General features: G+C 38.9%; 1 protein-coding gene across 2 annotated transcripts; it reads left to right on the top strand.

Annotated features, from left to right (window-relative positions):
* Positions 1 to 8,222: 8,222 nt before the first annotated feature.
* Positions 8,223 to 24,469, top strand: LOC139148163 (fibropellin-1-like). 2 transcript variants are annotated; one of them, XR_011555890.1, is made up of 12 exons: positions 8,223 to 8,383; positions 9,185 to 9,338; positions 10,937 to 11,101; positions 12,238 to 12,267; positions 12,911 to 13,045; positions 13,376 to 13,477; positions 19,464 to 19,614; positions 20,697 to 20,831; positions 21,486 to 21,605; positions 22,446 to 22,562; positions 22,748 to 22,864; positions 23,798 to 24,469. XR_011555890.1 is itself a non-coding variant. In XM_070719474.1 (6 exons), exons 1-6 carry the CDS (start codon positions 19,608 to 19,610, stop codon positions 24,121 to 24,123), a joined length of 822 nt encoding a protein of 273 aa, XP_070575575.1. In that variant the 5' UTR covers positions 19,464 to 19,607; the 3' UTR covers positions 24,124 to 24,469. The 2 variants fall into 2 exon arrangements, 1 of the variants encoding a protein (XP_070575575.1); XM_070719474.1 differs by lacking the exons at positions 8,223 to 8,383; positions 9,185 to 9,338; positions 10,937 to 11,101; ... (1 more) ...; positions 12,911 to 13,045; positions 13,376 to 13,477.
* Positions 24,470 to 25,451: the final 982 nt, after the last annotated feature.

Here is a 25,451-nt window from a genome sequence, read left to right as displayed (position 1 = left end):
GATATTGCACCGGTGCAGTGCAATATCTAGATATTACACTGTACCGGTACAAAATTGAGAACAGGTCGATGTTTATCTCGCAGAGAACTGCACGACAAAACAAAGACAATGTCCAAGAGCAGTGTTGTAACTAAAGTTATATACATTTTAGGCACTTCTCCAGAACGTCTTACAGTAGACACCTGCCCTGCAACTCAACGTCATCCCAGTTATGAATAATGCGAAACACGTTATCCACTAATCCCGAGTCTTATCCATGTCCTCTTACATTTGGTGATTTCCCAGTGAAAAGCTTAAGTATTACTAAGTGATCAGTATTATTAGGAATCGGCTTGTAAAAGTAGTTTGATGTTTTGCTTGATATCCTCATATTTGTAATCTTGCAAAACACCAGCAGTTAGTCTTATTTCCTCTCTATGATGCAAGGTGGGATATGTGGATCATTTTTTCACAGAAAAGTATTTCACAAAGTTTTGCATGTGAAGAATTCGACTGAGAAAAAAACTTAAAGCATCCAACGGAGAAAATGAGACATTTCAAATGTGCTATATCTCGATGCTCCTAAAACACGACTAATAAAGGATTGATGGTATTTACCTGTACGTAAACGTCCACCGTACCAAGCGTCTCCATTTGTAGCGACCGTAGTCGGACACTCTGTTGAAAAGAAAATGAGTATGTGCATATTAAAAAACTCGCCGTTGGTGTTTATCATTTCTCGTAAAGTTCCGACCACCATTACTCCGTAAACGGCGTAATTACATCATAGAAATTCTAAGTTTTGTGCAAAAAATATTCTAGATGCCTGACTAGGTAGTTTGGATTGCGACTGCCGCCGTTTGTTCGACGACAACATATCTACGTGCAAAACAAATCCAATAAAGTTGCACTTTTCCATCAGTCTCCGTAGACAGATTTCTTATTGATAACAGTACCTACACCAAAAAGTCCAAGCGATGCGTTTCTGTATTGTGGCTGTGCTGCTTGTTGCCATGGCACGACTTGCTATTCTCACTGCAGATCACAAACCAGTAAACGATCGGCGTGTGGAAGAGGAAAAAGTCAAATATTTTCAATGCTTCACCTACTAATTTTAAGTATCATGGTTGTACGTCTATATACATGTGTGAATATTAACACCCATGTCTACTGCTGGCTGCCATTATGTACGATGTTGGAAAGTTGTCACTGATTCTGCTGTATTTATTACACGTATCATTGTTACCTGTGGCTAAAGTGTCCTAGAATACAAACATTACAAGTAACTGGTCGAAAGGTGCTTACTTAGTGGTTCAATTACTCGGAGTAGAAAACTACACACAAACTTCAAGTAATGACTAGACCTAATATTACCCATCTACATAAGATTTTGACAATAGGGTTTTTTCGAAAGGCCAACAGCATATGCTCAAAGGTGTTACGGAGAAAACTCCAAAGTTACAGAGGAATCCCAGTCTATCACAACCAACATTGTTATATGTCGAGGGGAACATCATTAAAACAGTTATAAGCTTATGTTAATTGGAAACATTGACAAAGAAGGTGATTAAAAAATCCTTGATAAACAACATTTGGTGGACATAAAATTGCAATAACCTGATGGAGAAGTGGCCAGAAAACACATCTTCGCCAAATTAACACTGCTTTATTTGTCTCGAGAACAATGTAATCAAGATTTTTACGAGCATGTCTTATGGACTCTTTTAGGAGCATGACAAATCGTATCGACGGTCAGTTATTAACTTTTTAATTAGCAGCTATGTAATTTGTGATGTAAAATTTCACCCCATAATTAAATGTAGAAATGGAGTGTTTGATTTAGAGAAAGCTAATCTTTATCATCAGCGGGCTCTTCTGTAAACATCATCCAAGAAATAAAGATGCTCATTTGTCATTCACAAGCCACTACTCTGGTTGAGCTCTGTTATCCTGCTCGTAAGACAATCGAAGCATCGTTAGTGATAAAGGTGCAGTTAAGAAAGTCAAAAAAGTGTTGGAGGAATTAAAAGTAGATAGCAACTTATAGTGGGCAGGTAGCCCACTATAATTTGCCAAACTCCTTTATCCGCTCTCGTTTACGGGTGGTACCCTCTCCACAATCGTAACGAAATGCCAAGCTCGCTCCTTTAGTGCTTCCAAAATAGGTGAATATCCATTAGTACAGCTAGAGAGATAATACATCTAAATATTACAACGATGATAAGCTGTTTATGTGAATGTTAGACTATACTCTGCCTTAATCATGGTAAGTGCGCCCTCTTGCATCATTTTACATTTCAACAGGCGAATTCTGTTTGTTTTGCTCGCTATATTTGAATAGGTACAGTTAGTAATGACACTTGTTAGCCATGTCACATGATTAAAGAACCCTGACAATTATCCCTTATCTATATATCAACAAGCATAGCCAGCATACCGTGAGTACCATAACTCATTCAGTGTGCTGGAGCGAAAACGTGGCACTTACGCTGATTGTTTGAAGGCTTAGTCTGGGATACCTCCTTTGCGGCAAACTTTTGAATCAAGAATACTCCGAAGAATGGCTTCCCTCTTCGGTCGAGCATTTTGTTGTAGATATCATGCCGAAATCATTGGACTATTTATACCTGATGGTAACATTTGTCTTTCTTTTCTGTCTTTCACTTCAGCTGATCACTAATTTCCATATCGAACGAACTTTCCAAATTAGGGATATATATCTGCACTGCTGTGATCAAAGTTGACGGACCTTGCTATGTGTAGTTAAGATACGCTGATATAAGGACGATGAACGTGGTTTTAACAGATGTACTTATTACTAATTTGCATATTTAATATACGCTTTCCTTTTTAGGGATATATATCTGGATTGACATGACCATATTTGACAAAACTTGCAATTTGCATATTTAACTAACTTTTCCGATTAGGGATATAGTTTATGTATTAATGACATAATTATTTTGTGGAAGTGAAAGATATGTTGCATTTTCATGTCAACTACTTTATAATTTGTTTATCTAGTGAGCTTTTAGTTAGGCATACATATCTTGAAGAACTTAACCAAAGGCAATTACACTTGCTATATTAACAGGGCTCGAAATTAGCGGTAGTCCCGCGTCCACAGACTACCAACTTTTCCCTGGGGCTACCAAAGTCCATGAAATGGTAGCCCACACGGACTACCAAAGCCTGGGACCAGTGTGCGAAATTAACGTCGGTCCGACGGTCCGAGACCGACAGATTTCTCGTCGGGCCGAAAGTTTTTAGCAACATGTCGGTCCTTATGACCGACTGGAATTTGGAATAGATGATGAAAATTTCTCCGTCAAGACCTGTAACAGATCCAGATAATGACTAACTTTGAATCATATTGATTCAGACTTGAATGTCATGCACCTATCAATGTTTTCCACCGTGGGAGTGCGGGGCAACAGGGGATATTGATCGCACTTCGTGTCCTGGTAGACGCGTTCAAAACATAAACGGTTCATAGAAGAGTTTAAGACAAAAACCTACTACGAGTACAGTGCTGTTGCCTAAACATATTTAGTTTTGAACATGGAGGTATTTTTTTACCTCCATGGTTTTGAACTACGCCCAATACAAGGATAAGATGTTACACGACAGCCCAATAGTGCTACCTGCAGTCGACAGTCAAGTTCACGTTTCGCTACGTTTGTTTCTGGACCACTAGAACATCTTGCTTGCTCGTTGGTCTTCAACCAAAGTTCACAAAACCGACTGTTAGCACGATATATATCGACGTGATAACAAGTGTACATTTTATAAAACATAGCGGCCTTATCATAACAGTTTTGTCGAGTTGCACGATCCGTCGTGTATACTCTCAGAGGCCGAGAGTAGGGCTTCAAATTGTTTCAATGTATACCGTTTTACGACAGGCATGCAAAACTCACCGTCTCCCGGGCTTTACGCCTAAATATCGCACAAAATTACGTCTTTCAAGATTTTACGGTATCATTAACTGATCGTGTCGCGATCGTTTTCAGCAGTATAGAGTGTCTGTCAAACTTTTCAGAATCATTTTAAAAGGCGATGAGACCCAGCAATCGCTCAGTCAAAACTTTTCAATCAGAAAATATGCATTCATTTCCGCGAGTGGCGACGTGTGCCATTCATGTTGTCTGCAATTTCTATAATCGAGAAAAAGTTACGATACTTGTCCTTTTAATTAAAAGTATAACTTCACCTGTTTCTTCATGAATGCAACAGAGGCCACATTTAAGCACAATTTATTTTTTGAAAATTTTGAAAGTAAGCCATACGTCATATCAAAATACATACCAAGTATTTTCTTCCTTCTGCTTTACATTACAATTAAAAAAGACGTAGTGATCAATGTTTGCATAAAAAATTATTCACACACTCCCCTTACTCATGACCGTTTTCAGGGTACTAAGGTATTCACTCACTTCTCTACCACTCACGTTGGCTAATTTCAGAAGTGATTTTCAGCTCGCCAACCATTTTCAAATCACAATATCACATGCCCTGGTGTAGTGTACAATTTTACACAGCCATATAGAGAACATCATCTCCCATAGACTGTCATGAGAGACAAACTGTCTCACTTTCATCACCCACACGTAGTCAGTGCATGAGCCTGTATTCGCCGGCCCCTGGGTGTTTGACATCATTTTATGGTCCGAAAGTGGGGGATTTGACATGGCTAGAAAAAAAAAGTCAAATTCTCCTGTTAGTCCCATAGCCCCCCCCCCCCCCCCCCCCCCCCCCCCCCCCCCCCCCCCCCCCCCCCCCGTGGTGGAAAACATTGATAAATGTGTGCGCATGACAGTGAGGAAGATGAGGGCTGTGATCTTTTTCAGATTCCATATCATGTAGCTGAATGATGCATTCACTTACACTATTCTGCAATCTATGTGAACAATAGTCACTTTTGTATTGAAAAAAGGACAAGAAAAATTAAATATTACAACATTCAAAAGCATAGTATTAGTCGAGAGAGTGTATGACTTTAATGGTCGTTCAACTGCATTTATTGAGGACCGGCAGTTTTCTGTAAGGACCTGAAGCTTTGGCTTGGTGCAAGGCCCTTATGACCTGAAGCTATTTTCTCTTAATTTCGCACACTGCATGGGACATGAAATTACTTAGTGGACGACATTATGTTGATCGCTGACGCCACTACACATGCTATACCGATGCTCATACAGTCAACCCAGCTGGACACAGAAGGGACATGTCGAATTTGTTGCGACAAACTTTCAATAAAATATCATTTATATCTGAACTGATGTACTTGGATAACAGGCTCGAGAAATGATGACCAATGAAAATTCATTTTCATATTTATTTAATCACAATTTATCAATCACAATTAGACACAAAATTATTCAAACTGCAAAGAAAAAGCTGTCGGGCCATCCACACATTTAGCTTTCCGAAGTGTACGAGATCATCCCATGATATGCTGGGGAAATATAGTCAAAATTGCCACGAAAGTATTAGGAACATGACTGTACCAAGTTGCCATCCTGAAATTCATAGCCAATCTATTTTAGCCATGTTATGTTTACACGTGCCGAGTGAAAAGTCGTTGTCATTGCGAACATCAAAGCTCTGCGTGTGTGTGAATAGGTCGTCAAACTTTGAGGCGTCACCGTTGTCCACTACACATGATATACCGTTCTCCTAAGGCTATGATCTGCAGGTATTGATGTCAAATGACTAGAAAATTCACTCACTGGATAGAATCATGCAAAATAAATCGTTCATTGTCTAGATATAAATAAAATATTCTTTACAAAAAAACCCTTCTTCATTCATGCATGGGCTACCAGACCTTGTCGCTGGGCTACCAACTTCAGAAAATGGTAGCCCAATGGGACTACCAGGGTAAAAAAGTGGTAATACAATGACAGCAGTCAAAGAAAATTGATATTTGTATTTCAGCTAATTACATATTTATATACTTACTGACTTTGGATATAATCTGTGGTGAATATTTTCCATGAAGTTGCAAACATGTGGCAAAAGTTGAAATTCTCATACAACTGCAATATTTACTTAAACATGTGAGCATTTTCAGTTCATATCTGGTTACTTTATATGTTTTATTCTGTTATTTATGTGGGTTTATTTAATTTTGAATATGAACGAATATGACTGTGACTGCGGCTAAGATTTTTAAATTAGGGATCAGAGAGCTTTATCTCTACTAGTAGATTGTGTCGTTCCGAAGGATGACGGTAGCCATTGTAATGATACTCTCAAGATTTTGGCTATCTGTCTCCGTAAACGGAGGTTGTTGCTGACACTGGCCATTTAAGCAATACTAACTTACTGTCTTTGCTAGCCTGTTGCTATAAGTTACCCATCAGTGACGCGATAAGTTGACAAATTGTTAATTTCATTCCCAGACTAATGAAACCGTAGATTCATCGACATGTTTGCCTTTCGATTTTCAAATTGCCCTCTGTCACGTAAACATATCATTTTTCGGGGGCACCTGATTGAAAATTACATTAATTATACGAATATCGCCTGACATTTACTTTTTTCAATGCCAGACTGGTCGATGCCCTTATCACAGTAGCTACACCTCATTTGGTGTTTCACAAATTTAATGGACTGTTAAATTCTTTTGACCGTTTCTTTACGCTTCCCGAGGACATTTAGAGCGGGTTGAAACGTGTTTGGAACTTCTTTAACAGAACTCACTGATTCATTTACACTGGGCATTGTCATACTTTAAACGACGTAAATACGCATTTATTAGATTAAGAGATAAAGAGATTATACATTCAAACACCGCAAGCGTTTTGGTTTGCTTTAATTTATAATTGACTCATAATTTTGTAGAGGAAGTAGCGCACAATTTACAATGACCTCTGTGATTGCAATTATAACCATTAATTTAACCTGGCACATGTAACCTAATCAGTCAATTCTAGCCTTGGAAAGAGACCAACGAAATGAAATATGAGTATCATTTTCAAACTTAAAAAAAAATATCTGGGTCCCTTTCAACTATTTGTGGTTTAACATTATGCTGTGGTATTTTGCATATACTGCAAGTATTGCCATACTAAAGTTAATGCACTTCATGTCATAGAATCGTCATTTTACAGACGCTGCAAGGAGTAGTCAAATTTGGTAATATGGGAACCAAGGCTTCAAAGTTTTCTTGATGGAATATACTTGTTTCAAATTCTGTACGCAAAAGGTACCGCAGTGACATTCTAAAACTTTTAACAATAAAACTCAAACATGAGAAGCCATGGCCACACATAGATTAAAGCTATACTGTCACCTGTTCCAATTTTTTCCAAAGTTACCATGGAAAGAGAAAATCTAAACAATCACAGATTTTAAGCGGGCGGCCGCTTTTTATAAACAGCGCCCTCACATGGGCATTTTGAATACCAAGGAACGCCCCTTTGACCACATCTGGGCATATTTAGATTACAGATGACTGTATACCTTTACTCACCACCGACTGTAGAGACTTCCGCTCATTCTCTGACAACGAACATTTTGAGCATAAACGGAAACAGCCGCTTCAAATAAATATACTGCAGTGCTACTCTACAGAAAGTTGATGGTATCGTCTAGTAGCCACTGTATAAAAGAGCTAGCAACTCTTATTGGACGATTTTTTCATATATTTTTTGCCTTGTATGTCAGTTGCAAGTTTTTATTCTACTGCCAAGCATGTTGAAACATCCACTACTTCGTCTACATAATGTCGATAGTCTGAAATTTACCGGCAATGTTTACATTTAACCCCAATCCCTGCCAGAATTATCAGGTCAACAACACATGTTCAGGCTGTTTTGGCAAGCTGAAAACTGTGTATATAAACATGCTTTGGGGAAAAGGACAAGAAGGTGTGATTGACATTAAAAGTAAAGTAGTGAAAAAGATTATCAAAAGTTACAGTTATTTGCTTTTTAAACCAAGGTGATTCATTTTGTCAAAACTAACACTCATTATCCAAAATATTTACAAAGTATTCTTCACTGAGCATAAAGCCATATCGCACGTAGGCGTTTGTGTCGTAGATTACGGGAAATGTACTAAAGAATGACAAGTTTCGACTTGCGCGTTTTATAGTATGTATACGATGTAATTAAATATGAAAGCTTTCACTTTTTGTGTAAACGTCGTTCACATTGCAAATATTTTGGATGATTGCTGCTGCTTTTGTCATATCGGACCAAATTCTGGTGCAAAAATGAATAAATTCAGCCGAAATTTGCACATTTCCGTCACTCTCTGATGACAAGTTTCTGATACCGGAACTCACTCGCTCACCGAAGCAATGCGTTTCTTCACAGTGTCTGTATTGTTGGCATGCCTCGCTGTTCTCGCTGCGGCGACCAGGCCTGCAAAGGACCAGAAAAAAGACCAGATCAAGGTAAGACACGTGTTGGCGATGTCGTTTACTGCTTACATTTCATTTATTTTTGTATCCAAGATAACCTGTCCAGGAGGGATCCATGCATCACAACATTTTGCAAAATTATTGGTTGTTTAAAACAAATGAAACGCACTTTAAGATAACGCTTTTGTCATTAAAATACGGATCTTTCTACAGTGACTATGGATTGGCTCTGTACTCAGTCAATATCTCCATTTTCAGTGATAGGGTTATATATTTTTTTTAATGTCGTGAGAACCTATGCATTTAATCCCCGACAATAGCAAGCGAAAGATTTGATACCCAATCGTCAGTCATAATGATGCCCCACCCCTCCAGCTACCTCAGCGCGAACACAGATACCTCACAAAGCAAAATATTGAGGGTATTATTTAAAAAACCAATCACATTATGTAACCCAAATCATTTGCAAATGTCTGGCGTGTGATATATCTACGCAATCTCATTTGGCGATGGTGTACCGCGACATTTTGACCAGTCCACGACACATATGCACGAGAAATAGCGAACGCTTATATGGAATGATCTGGTCAAAACTCAGTGATTCACCCGTTGCTGAAGGTAGTTTAGAGCCATTACATCATAATAGTGTCATGAAATTCCGGAGCGTGAAACATTAGAAAATAATTTTTCAAGCTAAGAGCTCGTGCGTGTTCTACCCGTGCTATATCGTGAATATAGCAAGGTTATTTTCTCGTCTCGACCAATCAGATTGCTGTATTCAGTTTGCGACATCGATATACTGATATGCAATAATCACCTCCATTCTCTCTGTAGCGAAATCGTTTTGAAATTCCTTACAAGCCCGAGCAGAAGAAACAATACCCTACAATGGGTTATAACTTTGACATGAATGACCCCTATCTCTACCTCGGAGATGACATCATATCTAGAATTGTTATTGAACTTGAAGCTGAACTCGGAACTCAACGTGAGTAAAACTTAAAATTTTATAGTTTGACTTTTTCGTATAAGCTTTAATTGAAAATGCTGTTTATTTCATTATTGGTGTATTGATGCAAAACTGGCCTGAAATTGCTAATGTTTCTTCAAAAAGAAATGTTGTAATATTGTTTTAAAGTTATTTTTGCAAGGAGCGTCATTTGTTCAAATTGTGACTTGCTATCATGATGTTAGAACAAGATCTATGACTTTCAAACGACATCTCAATAAAAGACCTGTGAACACTAGCTTTTCATGAAAACTTATGGCAAAGTATTGACAATGTTGGTCATTAAATAAGTTAGCCTTTGCATCGAGACTAGCTGGCAATGCGTTTGAACCGTCGAAGATAAAGTCCTTCCCTTCACAGTCTCTGACAATCCAAAGCCATGCAACGTATATTTAACCCTTCCCCTGAAATAGATTATAGGGGATTAGTCAATTTCGATGAGTTTGCCGATGCGCGTTTTGATTGACACATTTGGCATTGATATGACATTGTGGCAACATTTCACATTGCTACTAAATTCCGCGCTTTTTGTAACCTGGCAACAACTTCCCTCACCGCTCCTTTGGGTATAGAACACTGGCAAGCCAGATCTCTTCCCTGGAACGAGAACTGGAGCCAGACGAAACCTTACATTCCAGGTATAACAAGGACTAGACAAACCTTTGTACTGTCCATGTGAGAATACGCTCGGGACCGATGACAAACGAGCTTTTAACACTGGTTATAGGAAGAAGGATGTGTATCCTGTTATCTTATTGGCTAGGAGTGCCTTCGTTAATATAAACTATGGTTGTCAAGATCAATCTCGGTGAGATTATCGACAAACGAACTGTCTCGAACTATTACACAGCCATAGTGCTTGAACCAGCGGCTGTTGATGAAATTTGTTTGCTTTTCCTTTTTTCGCTGGTGTTTAATTAATGCACATGGCGTTTTTCTAATAACAAAACTTGACAACGTTTGAGGTGATAAATGTATTATTATTTGATGAAAGGTTGAATTTTCGTTGACCGTCAAAGATCCGGAAGTTAGACTGAGAGTTAACTACCTTGCAATACGTGCCACATTGAGATTCATTGAACACATAGACTAGCTCAATATTCATGACCGCCACGTGTGACAACCTAGTCAATGTTTGTCAAACATTAAAATCCACGAGACACCAACAGGGCTTACTCAACTTTCGTTGCTCACGCACGCCACACTAACTTCATGCTACAAACGGTAGCTTTTGAACTTGGTGGAGATGGTTCATCAATTGCCCCTCTTTACTTTGTAAGATTGTTTTCGTTTAGAAATCCATATCTTTATATGATTCAATCATTTGGTTTGATTTCCAGTCACTTTCGTCGTTTACATTGCATTACTCGTCTTTTTTGGACTAATAACTACCCGTCAACACAACACAACATACATGTAACATAACACTACACTACACTACACTACACTACACTACACTACACTACACTACACTACACATACACTACACTACACTACACTTCACAACACTACCCAACACTACACTACACAAACATTCTGCGCAATCGGGTACATTTACCTCTCGTCTTTTCCTCTAGTTTGCGTGAACTTCACGTCTGATTTTCCGTTGGGCTACCAGTGTGGAGACTTCTGCATGCCAGCCGAACTGATCTGTGACTCAGTGTATGACTGTCTCTTCTATTTCGACGATGAATCTGAGGTGGCCTGTCAAGCCAGACGGGACGTAGAATCAATATTTGAACGTGAGTAAATTCTAACTCGAGTTAGATGAAGTCGACCCTTTTCAGCATTATGTATGTTCGTAAGCTTTTTTATCATCTGAGGTTAGTCACATTGATCGGCACGTTTTCGGCAAGCAAACCTCGTTTGGAACAGCCCTTACAAGTGGGACAAGAAAAAAGCGGTAATTTAATCTAGACATTTACCAGATATATATAGTGAAACGTCTTGAAATTCAAACACACTTACATATTTTTTGTTTACGATTAATGTTGAGAAGTAAATGATTTGTTATGATACTATGTAGAAAGCCCTGCAAACAAGATGAGTTCACCTTGAAGAGACAAATATTGAGTGCATCTAAGTCAATAATGATGATTTACTTTAACAATTTAAAGCCGCAATTTTCAATCCCGTTTTTCCCATTAGCGGAGTTCTCCTCCCAGTCAAATACCTGGCCAATACGATGTTTGATTTCTATAACATTACCGTAATTACACAAACTGATCTCAACCTTTTGTCACCTTTTGCTAATCTTGCAAACAGAGTTTACACAAGCGTTTGATTGACGGTCAGTTCAAATCGCCAACGGTCATTGATTCCGCACCACCAACGCTCGAACTTCCTAAAACATCGTCTTCCAGTCGCGTTAGAATTTGAATATAACCACAGAATTCGATCGGCAGCAGTTACGTGCTGACCGCCTGGCAGTCTGCCTACGTTTTTGCGGCCGGAAAAAACTAAAAAGTGACAGTTTCAGGAGCGTGTACCCGCGTGTTATCTGTTTGGTGTCCACTTATGATCGCCGCCATAGCTTCGCGCCCTTTTAAAGAAAGGCTCCGCCTTTAAGAACTTTTACAATTAATATTCCTTTGGTGAAGCAAGGAACACTTTATTTGATCAATATTTCCCAATCTACTTCGCCTGGATGCGCATATTCATGTTCAAAATTGGAACATTTTTGCCCTGCGATTTCACTCGGTTTTTAACACACAAAAATTAAGATAAATCGTGATACTATCTACTAACTAAAGGCTAACAAAATTAGTTCATCATTCTCTAAAGCCACTGGTTCAATTGAACACCCTCTCCGCCATTACAAAGTGATTACTTCATTTCATTCGCATAAAAGTTTGTTTGTTTTGTTTGTTTTCTCCAGTTTGTCAGGCTATCAGTGAAGACTGCTATGGTGAGTAACATCGTTTCTTCTGAGAGATAACTATTTCGATAGGATAGTATGTAATCAGTCAAGTGTGAACAATAATTGTCAGAGTTTAAGTCCATGGCATGATGTTATACTGTTTCTAAGAATTTTTTTCCTCTTGACCTTGTCAAGTCAACTTGTTGATAAGAATTTTCAGGAAATTCATTTTCACTCTGATTCAAGATTTACCTCGAGGAAACAAGATCCTGCCTAAACGGCATCTGGTCAGGGCTGCTGTTAATGTTTGGATTTAGAATGTGGTTTGTCTAGAATATCTCCTCGGCAAACGGTGTATGCTACGCTCTCTTGGTGGGATACGGTGTACGTTACATTCCCGCCGAGAGAGCGCAGCTCACACCGTAATCAAGTAGAGGTCATAGACTACAGTATGGTTTTACAAAAAAAGCCACATAAAAGCTTGTCTTTTCACGAGTGATCAGAACAAGGCGTATGTAAATGACCAATGCCCCGGTTAGCTAGTCCCGTTCGCAGGGGAACTTTGTCGATTTTCCAGTTAGACATGAGATAAGACTACACCATCAAATAAGTGCTATCGTTCATTTTTAAATGTCAGTTCGATAAGAATAGCGATATTCAGTGTGTATTCATTCCCTGTACATATACACAGAAGACGACTATGCTTACGACTGCATCACTGGTTATGACGATGTGACTGGCACTACCTACTACTCACCAATCTATTGGTATCAAATCTGTGATGGCTATCCAGACTGTGCTGATGGAAGTGATGAATATGGCTGCGGTAAATTTGAGTTCCAATTCATAATACTGATATCGATGTAGATCGTTTCACATTTTAGGAAGTTGTGAAACATGCGTGCAAGCTTTCATATCTTAATACCCACTTTACGTTCGTTCTTTTTAAACGTGTGTGTACATCACCTATGCTACATCACGGACCATAATCGTTTGATGAAGTTTTAGTAACACTACAAGATCGTTCGTGACAGATAACCAATTTGTCTATATCAGTCAAAGCTACAATCTGTATGATTGATTTTAATTTGAGTGATTGATCGATCGATCGATTGACTGATTGATTGATCGATTGATCGATCGATTTTATTTTAAGGCAACAATTGTCCGTGTAACGAAATGGGCGTGGACTTTGTTCCCTGCGAGTATTTCTGCGATGGAGGCATGGATTGCCCCGGTGGTGAAGACGAATATGGATGTGAGTACGTTTCCTATCTCTTTCGTACAATACGCTTTCATGTGACAAAGCAGTAGCAGTATGGTTTCATACAGCTTTGACAGGTATCAGGCTTTTGTCACACCCATGTTTCTGTATGTTTCTGTCGTGATTTGTACACATACGTTTAAAGTGTATACTCTCCGAACTGGAGTTAATTGTTCATAAGTTTATGCAAATATACATGAGTTTCAAATTGTGTCACATACTGCCAACAGTCAGATCTGATTTTTTTCCGTTCAAAATAAAGCAGGATTGTAAAATGTTTGTGAGAAAGATTTCTAACGCTACCCATATACAGGGTAAAGCTTAAACTAGGCCTTCATAGACACCAATTGTACTATCTTTGTTTTTGGACGAATTGATGTTACCTTCCAAAGGTTAACCATGGAAAGATCCTATTAGCATGTCGAATTGCGTGTAGAAACGCAGGAGTATGTAACTGAAGACTCTTCTCGTTGTTGTCGTGTAATCAACAAGTTACACACCACAGTGCTGTCTTTCTTTGACCAGACGACACTACTGGTGTTGTAGTGTGCGAAAGTGTTTCTAGTCCTAGACAGTGGAGCGCCTACGTTCCCGTTTTTCCCCCTGATTTTCAAAGCATATCTGACTTTGTGGACGGAGTTTGCTAACATTGTAGGGCCATGTTCAGAGAGCTCTTTGTTCAATAAGGTAGTGTTTTCTCTGAACGTTTTGGCCATGTTATATTTGTTGCCAAAGGTCAGCACAACTTATGCACTGGTGGTATTCCAAAAGTACGCGTACGCCCTGCTGATAAACCTCTTGATTGAACAGTTAATATACACCGAATGATTCAGTATCCTTGGTATAAAATGTCTGTTCGTAAGAATCCAAATGGTTTATGTTGTAGATCTCCTAACGTATATCTTCTATGTGCCTTGTGTGACGATTTACATACCACCAATTTCCCATGAATGTCCGTGTCTAAAAGTTTGACGTTTCCAAGGCTGTGATCACAGTTTAAGATAGTGAGCGTCTCGAAAGTGAAAGATTTATGCTTTTGCTCCAAATTTCTCTAATGAAACTTTCAATTCATCCTCTTACCAAATAAAGAATAAAAATCAGGGGTCACCACGCAAAAGTTGGTACAAGAGAAACATATTATAATGACATATACCGGTATTTAAATTACAGATTGCCGCCATCTGCGTGTTACCTTCATGGGAAAAATAAAATTGTCGATTTTCGAAAAACTTAGGCGCTTAAAATTTTTCTTACTTAAAGTAAGAGCTTTAAAACGATCCCCAAAGGTGGTAGATAAGAAAAGAATTGTAAAAATTTGAGAGACCGAATGTCTGTCCCCGAGGCGAACTCTACCTTAAAGTGTTCATCATGATTTGAAATTTCCTTCTCTCTGACTAACGCAGGCAGCTTATGGTGTCCAATCCATGCCAAAATTACTACTTTGATTTTACAACACAACATGCCATTCCGAATTCTATTTTACGATTCAACATGCTATTTCACAACACAACATGCCATTCCGAATTCTATTTTACAATTCAACATGCTATTCACAACACAACATGCCATTCCAAATCCTATTTACAACTCAACATGCTCTTCCAATTTCATTTGACACACATCATGCACTTCCAAATCCTATTTTACAACTCAACATGCTCTTCCCAATTTCATTTGACAACACATCATGCACTTCCAAATCCTATTTACAACTCAACATGCTCTTCCCAATTTCATTTGACAACACATCATGCACTTCCAAATCCTATTTTACAACTCAACATGCTCTTCCCAATTTCATTTGACAACACATCATGCACTTCCAAATCCTATTTTACAACTCAACATGCTCTTCCCAATTTCATTTGACAACACATCATGCACTTCCAAATCCTATTTTACAACTCAACATGCTCTTCCCAATTTCATTTGACAACACATCATGCACTTCCAAATCCTATTTTACAACTCAACATGCTCTTCCAATTTCATTTGACAACACATCATGCACTTCCAATCCTATTTCACAATTCAACATCCCATTCTAAAGCTAGCTCTGCGGAGCAGGGCAGTGTTACTGGCTATCGAACAAGATTCAAAATGGCGGACGCGAAATGGTCCCCTCGCACAGAGAGAGAAATGCGAACTTTGCACAAGTCTAAAAACGCAGCTTAGCACATTGTGTATCTAAACAAGATGAGCGTGCTCGAAAACTAGGATCGATCACGATTTTAAATTAAAAATTGGCTGTTTTTGGAAAAGAAACTGCGCGTTAAAATCAGCAGTTTTGTCTATTGTGCACCGTGGGAGGCTTATCGTGTGCGCGGCTCATGTGAAAGACCAGGCAAGATTCACCTCAATCATAAGTATCCGCTGACCTCCCTCCGAGCTAGACATTATCTCCGTTCTGTGACGGAGCAGGTCGTACAATTTTCATAGTTCATTGCGCATGCTAAGTAGACATTGCCAATATAATCTACAAGATTTTTTCGCTTTACCTTGTAAAAGAACCTTGTTTTACGGGGTACCAGTCAACTCGCACTTTTTCCAACCCGCCCAGAACCAACTCGCCCGATTCCAACTCGCCCGATACCAACTCGCCCGATTCCAACTCGCCATATACCAACTCCGATATTATTTTGCAATTTTATGAGTACCTGGTACGCTAGGTCTGCATGGCAGGGCTGTGTGTTTACCGGCGTTATACGGAGGCCGTATAACGCCGGTAAACACACAGCCCTGCCATGCAGAGCTACTGGTACGCTTGCTGCGAATCGGTAGCCTTTGCCACTCGGGTAGCTTGGTCATTGGAGTGGAAGAACATATAAAAGAGTGGCAGGGCTCGTTTTCGCAGCAACTGGTACGCATAAAACGTTTTATTTCTAACAACAAATATTTCTAACATAGAGAACCACAGGTGCGGCTTGAAATATGTGCCAACACGGAAAACTTTTTATTTGCGAATTTCACGTTTTGCAAATCTCTTGAAAGAATAAATTTCGTTCGGCTTCTTTACGTATAGGGATAGTTACTGCGTACTGGCTCACTTCTTTAGGAACAGCAGGACCGTCTTTCACGAGTTACTGGCCTGGCATGACATGAAAATAGCTGGCCTCGGGCCATCGGGTTAGCGTACATGGAATCTACAACACCCTATCTCAAAACAACGGGCGAGTTGGTATCGGGCGAGTTTGAATCGGGCGAGTTGGTTCTGGGCGGGTTGGAAAAAGTGCGAGTTGACTGTAATTCTGTTTTACTTTACCAACCCTTGGAAGCTGAGGAAAAACCCTGTCGCCAAATAGAAAACTTTCCCCTGAAAGGAATTTATTTATTTTCCTACAACCAAATACCTAATCAGTGATATTTTAAAAGTTGTACGTTACGGTCAAAAAGCAGAGAGGAAATTGTTCCGTACTGATTTCCTGCATTATTATTATTATTATTGTCAAGTAAGTGTTGGAAGATTAAAGAAAACTCCTCCCCGGCTTTCATTTCATTCTCTCCATTGTACAACATACATTGTGATGCAAATAGATACCAACTTTTCGATGCTGCTCGTCGAATTATGACATAAAAAGTTGACACAAGAATACCTTGAAAAGATTACAGTAGCGTGTAGTTGTGACACGAAATTAGTTTGCAGCAATCTGTACTATCTGACCGCACCAGCTATGCGTGTAACAAAATTATTTAATTATCTCAGAACTGAGTAACCTGCACTATAGCGTTAAACTCCTATTTTGTTAAGAAACGACGAAATCATCTCAATTCCAAGCATTCTTCAATATGCTCACGGCTATCTATTGTCTTCAGTTTCACTTTGCTGCAATCTGCATAGCTGTGATATCGCAGCGGTACTTGTGGAGTGTATCGAACGCGCTTCGGGTCATTGAGGTCATCGCACTGTGGCGATGACCTCAATGACCCGAGCGCGTTCGATACACGCCATACCGCTGCGATATCACAGCTATACAATCTGCAATATCCGACAATCTATGACTCGGCTCCGAGTAAACCTTCACTAACGTTAAAACTCCGTCTAGGCTAAAAAAATTACCAATCCGTCTCAGTCTGCAGCATCCTCCAATACACTCAGGACTCTATGAAAGTCCACACATAAGAAAAGTCAATCACTTTGCAGCTATCTGCAATGGTACAAAAATTATTAGTCTCAGCTCGGAGCAAACTGCACTGACGTTAAACTCCGTCAAGGATGAGAAATTACTGATCTATCTCAGGCCGTAGCATTCTCCAATACACTTAGGACTCTGGGATCAAAGTCCACAGATATGAAAAGTCAATCACTTTGCAGCCATCTGCAATATCTGACAAGCTTTGTATAGTACAAAATAAAATAATGTCTCAGCTCAGAGCAAACTGCACCAAGGTTAAAACTCCGACAATGAAAACAAATTTCAAATCGCAGTCTGTTGCATCTACGATAATCTCAAAACTGTATCTACAGTCCATACATACGAAAATTCAATAGTTTGAAGCCATCTGCAATATCTGACACGCTATGTATAGTACAGAAATTATAAAATGTCTCAGCTCGGAGCAAACCGCACCAAGGTAACAATCCCGACCATGTAAAGAAATTTCAAATCTATGTCAGTCCGTTGCATCAACAATAAACTCAGAACTCTATCAGTGACGTCTGGCGGTTCGCCTGCAATGAGTCGAGAGCCTGTGGGCAAAACCACTGGTTGCAACGCGGTTACTCCACCGAAAACAATCGTTTTTTTTCACCCAAAATTGTGATCGATCTCCTATTTTGAGCACGCTCAACTTGTCTAGATGCACGATGAGCTAAGCTGTGCTTTTGAACTTACACAAAGCCCACTTTCATCTCTCTATGCGATGGGACCATATCCGTATCAGATGCGCCATGTAGTAAATCTCGGTCTTTCACGATAAGCCTCCCACACACGGTGCACAATAGACAAAACTGCTGATTTTAACGCGCAGTTTCTTTTCCAAAAACAGCCAATTTTTAATTTAAAATCGTGATCGATCCTAGTTTTCGAGCACGCTCATCTTGTTTAGATACACAATGTGCTAAGCTGCGTTTTTAGACTTGTGCAAAGTTCGCATTTCTCTCTCTGTGCGAGGGGACCATTTCGCGTCCGCCATTTTGAATCTTGTTCGATAGCCAGTAACACTGCCCTGCTCCGCAGAGCTAGCTTTAGAATGGGATGTTGAATTGTGAAATAGGATTTGTAAGTGCATGATGTGTTGTCAAATGAAATTGGCAAGAGCATGTTGAGTTGTAAAATAGGATTTGTAAGTGCATGATGTGTTGTCAAATGAAATTGGAAGAGCATGTTGAGTTGTAAAATAGGATTTGTAAGTGCATGATGTGTTGTCAAATGAAATTGGCAAGAGCATGTTGAGTTGTAAAATAGGATTTGTAAGTGCATGATGTGTTGTCAAATGAAATTGGCAAGAGCATGTTGAGTTGTAAAATAGGATTTGTAAGTGCATGATGTGTTGTCAAATGAAATTGGCAAGAGCATGTTGAGTTGTAAAATAGGATTTGTAAGTGCATGATGTGTTGTCAAATGAAATTGGCAAGAGCATGTTGAGTTGTAAAATAGGATTGTAAGTGCATGATGTGTTGTCAAATGAAATTGGCAAGAGCATGTTGAGTTGTAAAATAGGATTTGGAAGTGCATGATGTGTTGTCAAATGAAATTGGGAAGAGCATGTTGAGTTGTAAAATAGGATTTGTAAGTGCATGATGTGTTGTCAAATGAAATTGGGAAGAGCATGTTGAGTTGTAAAATAGGATTTGGAAGTGCATGATGTGTTGTCATTTGAAGTGCATGTTGTGTTGTAAATAGCATGTTGAATTGTAAAATAGAATTCGGAATGGCATGTTGTGTTGTGAAATAGCATGTTGAATGTAAAATAGAATTCGGAAAGGCATGTTGTGTTGTAAAATCAAAGTAGTAATTTTGGCATTGATTGGACACCATAGGCAGCTCTTCCTGCACCTTTGGCTGTTTTATGACTGGAGTACGACACCTATGGCAATGCTTACGAAGTGTGGGGCGAGATCCCCTGTGAGTGGCAGTGCGACGGTGGCTGGGACTGCACGTACGGCGAGGATGAAGCTGAATATATGTGCGGTAAGTGGTAATTCATAGAACTCATGGGTAATTTATGGTTGCGGCTAAGAAAAATGTTTTTTTTTCCAAGCAGATAATTACAACCATTTTTAGTAATAGAGCGCGAAGCCACTGCAGTGAACTGCAATAAAACTGCTCACACTAATTAGTTCCAGCTGTAGCCAGCTGGCAAAGTCGACAACATTGTATGTCCCATGCAGACAGTTTGTCTGGGGAAGTTGAAATAAAAAAGATTTGTACATGGACCAGTGCATGGTAATGTTACATTGTATCTTAATCTTGAACACAGGGTGTCAATCGTAAACTCTCATTTACAACTTAAGCCTCAGACAGAGCTAGTTTTGCCTTTGTACAAGCAGACTTTTTGGTCTTTATCAAGTAGCCTTGTTCAACACCAAAGTGGCCACTGCTACAGCTGAAACTAATTAGTGTAAGAAGTTTTATTGCAGTTCACTGCAATGGCTTCGCGCTCTATTACTGAAAATGGTTGTAACAAATAAGAAGTTCATCTGTGAAAGTAAAGGACAATATAAACGGACAGTGGAATCCCCCGGTTTTATCTCGGTAAAACTTATTCTTACGTACATATATTCACAATTAAAGTGATATTTATGATTATATCATACCAGTACATTGACGGCTCAAATACAGCGATCTGATTGGTCTAGACGGTGAAAAGAAGCGTGGTATATTTGCGATATATAACGGTTGGCACACGCACGAGATTTCGACGAGATCGGCAAGGTCATTTTTTGACTATCCATGCCAGAATTTCAATATACTATTATGATATATTAGCAATAAAGCACACCCAGGAAAGGTACACAACTCGGTTTTGATGCACGAGCGATAGCGTCGCGAGTGCACGTATGTCGCATGTCAAAATCTAGTGGTATACCGTCGCCGACTGTCCTTTGTTGCTTAAGCAGACAACGTCACACAACTGTGTAGGTACATCCATAACACAGTTTTGAATTATCAGTCTCCATACCATACTACTCCATTTGAAAATCATAAAAACACAATAACAAAGGTGTGCAATACTTCCATTCGAGAAAATCGTTGGTGATTACATTCACTAGGTCCACAATACTTCACATGCCCGGCGGGTGACATCAATTATGGTATTTACTGTATGGAGTTTCCCTATAGCTTCGTTTGTGATGGCATGGACGACTGTTACGACGGCTCAGACGAAGAATATTGTGAAAACAGTGGTATGTTTTAATCAAATAGTCGTGTTGTACGAACACTAGAATGCCATTACTTATTTATTTATTTATTTATTTATTTATTTATTTATTTATTTATTTATTTATTTATTTATCTCTATGTCTACACTCTGACAGATGGGTTGCTGGTTCGGTGACCAACACCCCCATTCTTTACTCACGTTATTATTAATTAGACAGTTTGGCAGATAGCTATTTTGGGTCACAAATAGAGCCAGTTTAAAGTGAAAACACAGACATTGTAAATAATTTGGATGTGATAGAAACGATACGAGGAAATAGGTGCAAAATTTGAATGTGAATACAAAGTGCAGACTATTCGGCATGGCTTTGCAACTCAGAGTTTCTGAATACAACGGTGGAAGGAGACGATTGACATGTGAGACGGAACTCCATTTTGCGATTATGTAAAAAATTATCACCACCTGAAGACTTAACATATCCTAGCAATGTGTCAGTCCATTCCAGCTTTTGTTAATATATATTATTATGCAAGAATTAGTTCTTTCATTTTTAAGTTGTGAGGCAAACACTCCTGATACAATCATGCAATCCAAATTAACGAACAGAGATGTCAGATGAATCCTAATTTCCGACTAATTTAGTTCCTCTGCTTTGATATTCCGCCCCTATGACAAGGATACGATTATTGCGACGACACAGTGAATTCATGTATGAATGGCGGTACTTGCCACGCCGACAACTATGGGTACTGGTGTGATTGTACCTACCCGTTTACTGGACCTGACTGTGGAACGAGTAAGTTGACAAGTTTGGTATTACACATACACATACACATTCACATACATACATACATACATACATACATACATACATACATACATACATACATACATACATACATACATACATACATACATACATACATACATACATACATACATACATACATACATACATACATACATACATACATACATACATACATACATACATACATACATACATACATACATACATACATACATACATACATACATACATACATACATACAGACAGACAGACAGACAGACAGACAGACAGACAGACAGACAGACAGACAGACAGACAGACAGACATACATACATACACACACACACACACACACACACACATACATACATACATACATACATACATACAGACAGACAGACAGACAGACAGACAGACAGACAGACAGACAGACAGACAGACAGACAGACAGACATACATACATACATACATACATACATACATACATACATACATACATACATACATACATACATACATACATACATACATACATACATATTACTTAATAATAACATATTTGTACTTGCAGTAAATTGTTTTAAAATATATATATAATTATATATATATATATAATTATATATATATATATATATATATATATATATATTTGTCTGTCTGTCTGTCTGTCTGTGAAAGTGTCTGTGTCTGTATGCTTGCATGTATATATGTGTGTATTAGGCCTACAGCCAATTCATCAGACCGCAGCACACACACAATATCAGTAAACTTGGCCAGACTTAGACCTTGGTGAAAAATAGATATACTACTATTTTTCAACATTTATGTTTCTTTTCTTTTCACAGCAATTCCTGATTGTAATATTGATGGCTGTTACAACGGTGGTACATGCGAATATCAACCTTGGGGCGAATATCAGTGCTTATGTTCAGCGGGCTTCACAGGATACCAATGCGACACAGGTAATGATCCAGCTCGCCAATGTAACCGAGTAAATTACCTTCTGACCAAGTAACAGAAAACGCGACAGTACACACTTTAAGGAAAAACGCAACATTTTATATTTGCCTAAGCACTAAAGAATATCGGTAAAGTATAGAGGTTTAGTATGATGTCATCGGCATTTGTTTTTGTCTCTCCATTGTAGTTATTCCTGATTGCAGCGTTGATGGGTGTTACAATAACGGTTCATGCGAAGTACAACCTGGGGGCGAATATTACTGCGTATGTCCAGCCGGCGTCACAGGTTACCAATGCGAAACAGGTAATTACTGCTTATGCTAATAGAGTTAAGATGAAAACTAGACTGTTAGACGATTGTGTACACATGGCCTTCTAGCCGCGTGAGAAAACTAGTAGCTGCCGAAATTAGGCAAAAGGAAAAAACCGCTTGATATATGTGCCCATTTAACGAGAAATTCGATGTAAGCTGAAATATGATACACAAAATAGAACGAATATAGAAAATGTAGATAACGTATAGATTCTTGTTCGGAACTTAGTAATTTGATCTATTACGTCATCCAACACCCGACGGCACAAGCAGTGAAGGTTGGAACACCAATTGTTCCTTTCCAGTGTAATCATATCGCAGCCATGGTTTGATGACCTCGGCAGTTTGGAGTAACCTTTGGAAAATGATAAGCTTAAGTTGATTTTCGTCAGTGTTGTGTCATTTTTTGGATTCGTTCGCTAAAAGTTATAATCCAGAATCTGAAACAAGTAACGTATGAAACATACAGTTCTCATTGATCAGTGGTAAATTAATTCATACAGCCGTGGTATTATCAGAAATGAAAATTTTTCGGCAACATGCGAGTACTTACAGAGAGTATGCTATTTCATAATAGTATTGAGTCGAATAATTTTTCGTATTTCAAGTAATGTGTAAGGTTGATTTAAAAGGCAATCCTAGGTTGGTACTTTCCGCTTTATTCAGTTGCTCACTTCAAAGTCGGCGGAATTCAACGACAATTCGAAAGTTTCTTGACCTTTTATTTTATTACAGGAACACTGTCTCATACAGAACTTTAAACCTATTGCATGGTATTCAAATGCATTGTAGATTTATAGGTTCGGTTAAGAGGTTCGCCATTACATTTCTCCAATCGATATACTTAGTATTGAAACCAGGACAATTCGCTCGCATGATAAGGCAGTGTTTACATACTGTAAGATCAAGTGCATTGATTTGCAGTTTACAAGCGTGAGTTTGGCAGAAGCCCATCTGACCATAAGGAGAGAGTTGGCAAGTCGTCGATGAAGGAGAGAGGAAAGTTGCGTCACTACGATGACGTGCACTTCAGAATTGATCAGCAGGCCAAGAGAACCAACAAGAGGGATCTGACTGGAGTTGTGTTCAAGGAGAAGGAGAATCTACCCAAAGAGCGCCACTACATGAAGACTCCAAAGCAATCTGAAAAGATGCGAGAGATGAAACGTAAGAAAAAGAGCGCCGACAACGGTAAGCAATCTGAAAAGATGCGAGAGATGAAGAGAAACAAGAGTGGCAAGAACTTGTAGATTTGGAAAGGTGATTCGTATCACCATATGACTTATCGGATATGGATTAAAAGAATATTTACTTGATGCGGATAAATTATTTGCTTGACTAGTATAACAATCAATGTTAGACAGAGAAGCTAGAAAGTTATTGATTCCGCTAAGTAAAGGTTTAATGATAAAGAAACACATCAGTGATACGTAGGGGACTAAAATCTGGTCACATAGAGAATCATTTTCTTCTAGTTATTAATGTAAGTCTCTTTTCGCTCTTTGTGCATTCAAATAAAACAATCTTCATTAATGTAAGTCTCTTTTCGCTCTTTGTGCATTCAAATAAAACAATCTTCAACGGCAAATGAAAGAATTTGTATGTGTACGTTTTGTTAATCATGAATATTTTGTAGATATCAACGCGTGGTACCTTCGCTGGTTTCTGTACAGGCCCGGTTTTCTCCGTGTCTCAGTGGCAGAGACTCTACTCGCTCTCTCTCTCTCTCTCTCTCTCTCTCTCTCTCTCTCTCTCTCTCTCTCTCTCTCTCTCTCTCTCTCTCTCTCTCTCTCTCTCTCTCTCTCTCTCTCTCCGTACCATGCCTGTGTTAACTCTATCGAGAAGAATGGAATGTTCGGTTTTCGAAAAACTATGACTGTAAGCATCTTTCTTACACCAAGAGCTTTAAAATGAACCTCCACAAGTTCCCGAGGCTCATGCGATGCGATAATAAAGTTTTGCTCAAACTTTCCCCAAGGAATATTTCAACCGTTCACAATAAAACTCAAGAATAAAGATTGGTCATTACTTTGCAAAATTTTGTACTAGACATAAAAATTACCCATTTACCGATATTTGAAATTCGAAATGGCCGCCATCCCTATGAAAACCTAACGAAAAAAATGACATTTTTGATTTTCGAAAAACTAAGATGGTGACAAAAAAGTGGTAGATCAGAAAAGATAAAGTCTTGTAAAAGTTTAAAAGTCTGATATCTGTCCCCGAGGCACATACAACCTTAAATAAACAGAATAAATGTCTCGCTATGTACTTCCTTCTCACCTCCCATCATCAAAGGATGCACGAGGACATAGGGGCAGCGTATCGCCCAACGCGATAGCGCGAAGCGGAGGGCAATGCGCGGCGCCAATGGTCGAGTTCATCGTTTGCGGTATTTTCGTAATAATCTTATTATTATACATCTCATATTCGTGACTGGGGCATCAAATTGTCAGAATAATGATCGCTTTCATGCAATGTCAACAATTTTTCTTCCGATTTATAGGGCAAGTCTGGAACGCTACCTCGGACTCGTTTCTGCAAGTTCTTAGTGTGTGTGCACTGAACACGTACGTAC

Source organism: Ptychodera flava, chromosome 13 (genome assembly GCF_041260155.1).
Source record: "Ptychodera flava strain L36383 chromosome 13, AS_Pfla_20210202, whole genome shotgun sequence".
Taxonomy (NCBI): Eukaryota; Metazoa; Hemichordata; class Enteropneusta; family Ptychoderidae; genus Ptychodera; species Ptychodera flava.
This window is presented reverse-complemented; position numbering and strand designations above follow the sequence as displayed.